Source organism: Lontra canadensis, unplaced genomic scaffold, assembly GCF_010015895.1.
Source record: "Lontra canadensis isolate GAN:19392208 unplaced genomic scaffold, GSC_riverotter_1.0 scaffold165, whole genome shotgun sequence".
Taxonomy (NCBI): domain Eukaryota; kingdom Metazoa; phylum Chordata; class Mammalia; order Carnivora; family Mustelidae; genus Lontra; species Lontra canadensis.
The window spans coordinates 2176538-2185348 of record NW_022631159.1 but is presented as its reverse complement, the minus strand read 5'-3'; the positions used below and the strand labels follow the sequence as shown (position 1 = coordinate 2185348).

General features: G+C 43.4%; 1 protein-coding gene across 3 annotated transcripts in view; it reads left to right on the top strand.

Moving 5' to 3' along the window:
• The first annotated feature begins 4586 nt into the window (after positions 1 to 4586).
• The window catches only part of UHRF2 (ubiquitin like with PHD and ring finger domains 2), an 81968-nt gene continuing 77743 nt past the window's right edge, over positions 4587 to 8811 (top strand). For 2 of the 3 annotated variants that reach the window (XM_032845506.1, XM_032845504.1), the window contains exon 1: positions 4587 to 5025. In XM_032845506.1, coding sequence (XP_032701397.1) covers positions 4873 to 5025 — 153 coding nt within the window. In that variant the 5' untranslated portion in view covers positions 4587 to 4872. Of the gene's footprint in view, positions 5026 to 6913; positions 6954 to 8811 lie in introns of those variants that run through there. The other variant, XM_032845505.1, reaches the window with a different exon arrangement.

Sequence of the window (8811 nt, the reverse complement as noted above, 5' to 3'; positions counted from 1 at the left end):
CAGAGAGCAAATTGAAATTAGCTTTTTGAGTATATATGAAAGTTCTTGACTTTGGGACATTAGGTGGGAAAACTGGAGATATTCTGTGGTAGGAGGAGTCTGGAATAATTAGTTCAAAAATCAATTTTTTTCTGTTTTACCTGTTTTGACTTGAATAAATTTTGAGACATGACTGATGGCATAAATTTCAGTATTTGCTCTTTATCTATATAAATAATTCCTCTTTTCTTTGCCTGGTCACATCCAAGTTGTTTCAGCTACTCATGTGATAATAAAGTATGTTATGTCAGAACTGTCTGATATTTTGGTTTTGTTTTTTTTTTTTTTAAAGATTTTATTTATTTATTTGAGAGAGAGACAGTGAGAGAAAGCATGAGCAAGGAGAAGGTCAGAGAGAGAAGCAGACTCCCCGTGGAGCTGGGAGCCCGATGCGGGACTCGATCCCGGGACTCCAGGATCATGACCTGAGCCGAAGGCAGTCGTCCAACCAACTGAGCCACCCAGGCGTCCCAAGATATTTTGGTTTTTGTCAAAGAACTTCTATCTTGCTTTTTCAAGTGGGCAACTTCCTAAGTAAGCAAAAGCATATATGGAAAAAGGAGAAACCTTTTGTACTGTGTGGAGAAACGCAGAAGAGTGTATTTTGTTACATATAGAATTACTATTTGCAATCAGTTATTTATATCCTAAGTAACTTACTACACACATAAGCTTATGTTTCAAGAAGTAATTAATTTGGTTTCCACAGGACAGTGTATCTTTTTTGGGTCTCACACCTCTAAGTCTTTATCCTTTGGGATCTATATTGACTAGATTAACACAAATCCTATATAGTCCAAGTAGATACCAATTTTGATGGTTTTCTCCCAAAAGTTCACCAGTGTAACAAGAATAAATCCCCTCATGGGGGGCAGTACAGAAAGTCTTGACTAGTTCCTCTTTCATAACTTTTCTACTTCCCTTCAAAACTTTGGGCTTATATTTCCAGTGGTCAGTTATACATCTCCACCTACTTCAGTTAAGAGCATCACCATCTATCCAAGACATGCATTTTTCTCCTAAACTAGAAACCCAGGAATTAGTCTCAGCATTTCACATTTCTACATCCCTCATATTCACACATTTTACAAGTCTGGTAGGCTTGAAGTTCTAGAATATTCTGGAATTTGCTCTTTCTTCTCTTATCCACTGCCACAAATTTCATTGAAATTGACACAATTGCCTCTTCACTAAACTTTCCGACTGGTCCCTTGGTTTTTCCCTAAGGCATCCTTCAAAATTCCTTCTGTTATCTTTCCAAATGCATATTTAATGCATCAGTGGACCCCTTAAAGTTTTAGTTTCTCCCTAGGGCCTACAAAGTCTCCTGCTTTGAATGCTAATCTTCACACTCTGCCCTTCTCTATCTAGTAAATCTTTCTCTGATCCACAGTATCTCCTGACCTGTAAAAATGCAAATCTTCTGTCTGTGTGTAGGCATTCTCTGCTCTTTGGGCATTCTTTGCTTATCTAAATCCTCTCCATAACAATACCATGAAAATACCTTATTGTGTACTACCAAGGGATGGGCGCTATGCCATACTACACTATACATTCATTAAATGTTATAAACACCATTTTACACTGAGGAAATTAAAACAAATTATTGGTCCAACATCATATTTGAAGTAAACATCAAAACTGGGATTATATTCTCTTATACAATACACAAAGATAAACTCGAAATAGATTAAAAAACCTCAAAGTGAAGCAGGAATCCATTAGAATCCTAGAGGAGAACATAGGCAGTAACCTCTTCGACATTGGCCACAGCAACTTCTTTCAAGATATGTCTCCAAAGGCAAAGGAAACAAAAGCGAAAATGAATTTTTGGGACTCCATCAAGAGCAAAAGCTTCTGCACAGCAAAGGAAACAGTCAGCAAAACAAAGAGGCAATCCACGGAATGGGAGAAGATATTCGCAAATGACACTACAGACAAAGGGCTGATATCCAGGGTCTATAAAGAACTCCTCAAACTCAACACACACAAAACAGATAATCATGTCAAAAAATGGGCAGAAGACATGAACAGACACTTCTCCAATGAAGATGTATAAATGGCTAATGGACACATGAAAAAATGTTCATCATCACTAGCCATCAGGGAGATTCAAATAAAAACCACATTGAGATACCACTTTACATCAGTTAGAATGGCCAAAATTAACAAGACAGGTAACAACATATGTTGGAGAGGATGTGGAGAAAGGGGAACCCACTTACACTGTTGGTGGGTATGCAAGTTGGTGCAGCCACTTTGGGAAACAGTGTGGTGATGCCTTAAGAAGTTAAAAGTTGAGCTTCCTCATGACCCTGCAATTGCACTACTGGGTATTTACCCCAAAGATACAGATGTAGTGAAAAGAAGGGCCATCTCTACCCCAATGTTCATAGCAGCAATGGCCACAGTCGCCAGATTGTGAAAAGAACCAAAAATGCCCATCAAAGGATGATGGATAAGGAAGATGTGGTCCATATACACTATGGAGTATTATGCCTCCATCAGAAAGGATGAATACCCAACTTTTGTATCAACATGGACGGGACTGGAAGAGATTATGCTGAGTGAAATAAGTCAAGCAGAGAGAGTCAATTATCATATGGTTTCGTTTATTTGTGGAACAGAGGAATAACACGGAGGACATGAGGAGATGGAGAAGAGAAGGGAGTTGGGGAATATTGGAGGGCGAGACAAACCATGAGACACTGTGGACTCTAAAAAACAGTCTAAGGGTTTTGGGGGGGGTTGGGAGGTTGAGTGAGCCTGGTGGGGGTGTTATGGAAGGCATGTATTGCATGGAACACTGGGTGTGGTGCATAAACAATGAATTCTGGAACACTGAAAAGAATTTTAAAAATAAATTAAAATTTAAAAACAAAAACAAAAACAAAAAAACTGGGATTATAATTCAGATATATCTCAATCTATGAGTTGAATATTTAAATGTTCAATTACATTACAATATGCCATCTAACTTAGGTCAAGTTGTACCCCATCCTTACACTTCCAGATCATTCTAGTCCCCCTTGTATCATTATTAACTGTTGTTTAAACTGACAACAAATTACTTAGTACTAAACAATTCTTTAGTATTTTCATCTTTTCTAAATCTTAACTGAACTAGGTAGCAAATTCTCTGTATGCAGGGAATTAAAGAAATTCTTAACATGTCTTCACAAAAGTATAGCACATTTTTATAATAGCAAATAGCTATTCCTTACTGGGGCAGTTTAGAAGTGTGCTTTACATATCTCCATCATCTCATTTACACATGTAATGAATATTCAATATTTGCTGTACTTAAATCAGGAGATCAGATGAATTATATTTGGAGGATATAAGTGAATATAAAATTTTCGGGAAGGGCAGGGACCCAAAATATGTGTGTGTGTGTGTATATATATATATATATATTTTTTTTTTTTTTTTCATTCTCTCCCATGTTGGGCCATCCTTCTTTTATGTTACTCTGGACTTCACCAGACTTATAATTATTTGAATTGTTTATTAAAAAATTGCTTCTCTACCTTTATGGTAATAATTAGCACCAGTCTGAATATTCAAGTTACAGATTTTGGCAAGTATAAAGTCCAAATTTTGTGATATATATTATTTTATATTTATATCCCTCTATATGTCTCTACTTTCATGTGTTCTCTTCCTTCTTATGAAAACATTTTCATTTTAAACAAACCCACTGTTTGGTAATCCTGTGTTGGGCCTATTTCCGAGAATTTATTCCTGGTAGAGTCTTTGGAGTTTTTTCTCCTGAGGTGTGTAGTTCTGCATCCTTTGTGTTTTCCATGACCCTTCAATCCCTTAGTCAGAGGCACACTAACGAGGAAGGTCCACAAAAAGAAACGTCCGATTTTGGCGAGCGGCCCTCCTTAATAGCAACACTAAACTTCCGTGGCCAAAGGTCCAGGCCTGAGCGCGTTGGATCAGAGAGCGATACCAGCGGGACCCGCGGCCTGCGGACCTGAAGCCTCCACCTCGGCGCAGCCGCGGGAAACCACAGGAAGCTGGTTTCCGCGCGCGAAGACAATATTCAGGCTCCGCGGGAAATTCGCGACGGGTAGGAAGTTCGCGAAGCAGAAGGGTGTTGGGTCCTTTCCGAGCCGCGGGCCCACCTAGGCCGCGGCGGGCCGTGTTCGGCTAAGCGCGGAGGAGCAGCTCACTTCTTTATGTGCGCTCTCAGAAATTTAGGCCGCGCCCACTTATTTTGGGTGTGTTATTCAGACCACAGAAACCGTATCCGCTTAGGCCTGAGGAGTCACTAGCCCCCCAAAGACTAGAGGGAGTTTCCAGTGCCCAGGTGCAGGAGAAGCGACAAGTAACGACTCTGCGCAGCCCCGCCCTATCACCCCGCCCTCCCCGCACCCGCCCATTCTAGATCTCTTTGGTTTCTAGCCCTCTCCTCGCCGCCTCCCCACCCCCGCAGCTTCCTCTTTAAGGCGGAGCGGGAGGTCGATCTCGCGAGATCCGGGTTGGCGCCGTGACCTCCATGTGGGAGCTAGAGCTCTATAAGTAAACAGTGCGCGCGGCGCAGACAAGGCTTCTTCCTATTCGTGAGGCGGGGGCTGCGGTAGTGGCGGCCCGACTGGTTCCGGTTTCCTTTCCTTCTCAGCTCCGCTGGGCAGGCGCGCGGATTAGGAGTCGCCGCTGCCTGTGGGGCCCCGCGTCTGGTCGGTTTCCCTCATTTGTGCGCGCGCTCTTCCGCTGCCCGCGGAGAGCCGGAGCTGCTAAGGAAGCGGGCCGGGCCGGGCGGGGCGCGGCGTCCGGAACGCAGGGGGAGACAAAGCCGGGCCAGTCTCCTCTCCCGCCGCCAAGATGTGGATTCAGGTTCGCACCATCGACGGCTCCCAGACGCGCACCATTGAAGACGTGTCTCGCAAAGCCACAATTGAGGAGCTGCGCGAGCGGGTGTGGGCGCTGTTCGACGTGCGGCCCGAGTGCCAGCGCCTCTTCTACCGGGGCAAGCAGGTGAGGCGAGCCCACCGCACCCCTCGGGGATCCCGGGGAGAGGGCTGCAGGGCGCCGCTAGAACGCGTGGGCTGGGCGGGCCCCAGGGCTTGGTGCGCCGCGCGCGTAGAGAGCACCTGGCTCCACTTCGGGTGTGCAGCTCGCGAGGCTCAAGAGTGCAGGCCCAGGCCCCGCCGAGGGGGCGCAGCGGGGTCCGTACCAGCCCCGAAGTGCAGGTGCTTCTGGCAGGGTCAGAGGCGGAGGCGCCCAGAGCGCGGAGACCTCACCCCCCCGCCCCAACCCTTTCTCAGCCGGGCGGTAGCCGCTGGCACAGCCCGCGGTAGCGCCTGGGATCCCTAGCTTCCCGCCCTCGGCGGGGTCGGCGCCCCTGGAGGCGAGGAGGGCAGCGGGCTCTGGCGGCCATGCCTCAGCGCCGGTAGGGAGGGCCGACTGATCCGGCTCCCAGCAGCGCTAACCCGGCTAACGGCTCGAATTGCTTTCGTGGCTCCTCTGCGCTCTCGGCTCTCAGACAGCAGGGGGGAAACTTAAAACTCGTTTCCTCTTAGGCTCAAGAGCCCTAGTTCTGACTCTCTACTGTGAAAGGATTTGAGCACACTGAAGATTCGAAGGGTTTCCAAAACTTCTGGCTCTCTTCCCTCACCTCTTTTCTGGAATTGGAATCCGTCTTGAAGATTAGAAACTTGGGCTGAAGGGGCGAGCCATTGATGTAATTCGGGATCGCTTTTAAACTCCTAGGTATAGGCAAGAGAGGGTGATTTATTCCCAGAGTGGAAAGGAGTGTGAAAGACTGACTGGTTTGCTCTTTTTGCTTCTTCCCTTCTGATGTAGCCCCCCTCACACAAACTTTTAAAACAGCAACTGGAGCATAGCCAGCGGTACATACTTGAAGGCTGAAAGTGGTTTTGGCAGTGAGGGTGTCTGTGGGTGTCTCTGGTAGTTGTATGGTATGACCATGCTCTGGCCCATTAAAGATTTTTCTTATCCGACAAGTCTACACCTAGAGACCCAAGCGTACTCAATTTTGTCTTCCCCACCCCCAACTAAAAAGGTGCATTCTCCACTTGGTTAAACTACAGTTTGGCTTCATTTCTGTGGTTTGGAATAAATGTAGCTCTTTGATTTAGTGGAAGTACGATTTTCCTATAGCCACAAAGGATTTGAAAGGAATATTTTTCTTCCCTTCATAGGCTTAGCTTCAAAAACTGCCCAGAAATGTCAGTAACAAGATTATACTTTGAGAGAGAAAGAGCCAGGGTTTATTTTAATTTGTTTTTAAATAAGTGATAGCATCTTTGATAGGTGTTCGAAGCTGTTTTATTGATCCTTTACTGTTTGACTTGAAAAAAAAAATGGGTGTTCCATTCAGTTGTAAACTTGGCTTTTGAAATCATACATGTTAAACACTACCTAGCTTTATATTGCTATACCTTCAGTGACTGATACCTTATTATCTTTTGGTCAAAGATACGAATTATATGATCACGTCTTCCGAATTTTGTTTTTTAGCTAAGGATATAATAGTACATGAATTGCTGGGATACTTTGGTGACTTCAGCACAAGAGATAGAAATGAAACATTCTCGTGTGTTCCTGGGAAACTCACAAAGTCTAAGTATCAAATATACTAAAAACATGCACCTGGGTGTCTTGAGGAAAAAGTAGAAATTGAGTTAAATTCAGGTCAACAAAGTAGACTTCCGATAAACCAGGAAATTCTGTTCCAGGTTTAGGGAAAAACTGTTGAGGATAATTACCCTTTTGTACTACTTCTCCTAGGACAGTTGATAACTCACTACTTTGATTTCTGCAGCTCAGTGATAAACCAGTATGGACCTTTGGTGTCCCATTGAGTTGAAGATAGAAGGAAGACACTGCTTTGTAGAAGACACAGCTGTGTATACTTTGTGAGCTGAGGAGTAGCCATGGCAGTGATTATTATCTCTATTCTCTTTTACTCTTTGGAGTTCATAGTCCTTGGACAGAGCAACTACTGGATTTGCATCACAGTGCTGCCCCTAGTTTATAGAATGCCGTTGTGCTTATTTGAAAAAGTCACCCCTTTACTGCTACATAGTGAAAAATGTAAATAAAAACAAATTTACAGTGTCTCTGATGTAAATGATACCCTTTCCCCCTTATTCCTCACCCCTTTTATGTGAGGTTTGCTGCTGTTAGTTTTTGGTATATATCAGAATCACTTATAAAGACTCCAGGTGATCTCTATGCAAATTAAATTTGAAAAGCAGAGTAACTCCCACTTTTTTTTTTTTTTTAAGATTTTTTTTTTTTTTAATTTATTTGACAGATCACAAGTAGGCAGAGAGGCAGGCAGAGAGAGACAGGAGGAGGAGGCAGGCTCCCTGCTGAGCAGAGAGCCCGGTGCGGGACTCGATCCCAGGACCCTGAGATCATGACCTGAGCCGAAGGCAGAGGCTTTAACCACTGAGCCACCCAGGCGCCCAGTAACTCCACTTTTGAGGGTCAAAATAGAGGGCAGCAATTCAGGGTTTTAAAAGTTCTGGTTAGAGTAGAGTAACCTCACTTGGATATTACTCTGGGAGGTTGAGCATGCATCCTGAGGATTAGCTCTTTAAGGAAGAGTTACATTATGAATCCCTAAATATTTTGAGAATCCAGAGCTTTTCCTAATTTGAAAAGATTCTGTCACTTCCCCTCTTGCTTTTGTTTATACCACTATAGGTAGGACATGAATCAGAGCTGAAGTACCCTTTTGCCCCTGGATTCTTATTTTTACACGGAACGCAAAGTAAAAACATTTGCCTATTTAAACGGGGAGAGAGAATGTGTGTCTTATCTGTATTATATATATGATGTGGAAGATACATGAAGGTTGTTTAAGGGATGCAGGTCAAGGGCATTAAGTTGTCAGTAACCCCTTTGGAAAGACTTCTCTCACTGCCTTCTCAGTCAATGTCAGTGTTTGCTTCCTAGTTTTATTTTGCATCACTGTTACAGTTCTTCCTATTATCTGGAATTTCTTACTTCAACCCAATACTAGATGCAACACTGAAGTCTGGCAAAAAAACAAAACACTCTAGGGCCATTATTACACCTATAGTATTTTAAATACTGTGCTCCCATCTTCTAGGACCGCAGTTCCCAAGCATTTTGTCCTGTGAGACATTGATGGAATATTGTTACATGCCTGAAACTCACAGGTGTCTGTGATTTCTAAGTGACTCAGTCCCTTCTCCACTTGGGGTATAAGTGACAGTAAATTCCAGCCAACACTTGTGCTAAATTTGGGAAAACTTCACTGCTTTTCAAGTAACAATTCATTCCAGCACTCTTCACAAAAACCTAGCTGTGTGGAAGTTAATTATGCAATGGATAGTAATCACTATTTTAGGAAAACTGGAAGAATACCTTTGAATTAGGGAAGAAGTAGATAATTGGGGTAAAAGTGGCTGTCCTAGCAAGCATGAATAATTGAAGGAAAAGTTACATGTTAATGTGGGCCTAACTTCAGAATAGAGCCTCATGCCTTGATATGCAGTGTTTTCCTGACTTAAGACATTGCTTTTCCTTTCAAACCAAATAACCATTTGAAGCAGCTTATGTGATTTTGAGCAGTAACTTAGAAACTCATCAGAGGGATTGAGTATAAGAGTGTCCCTGCCAACACTCTGATTCTTGTGCCTCAGATTTCAAAGGAAAATTATTTGTGGAAGCACTTTGAATTTCCAGTTATTTTACCACCTTAACAGCTTGCTTCATTTTGGGAAATGTCTTTCCTGTTAATTTGCATATTGTATTACTGGGGTT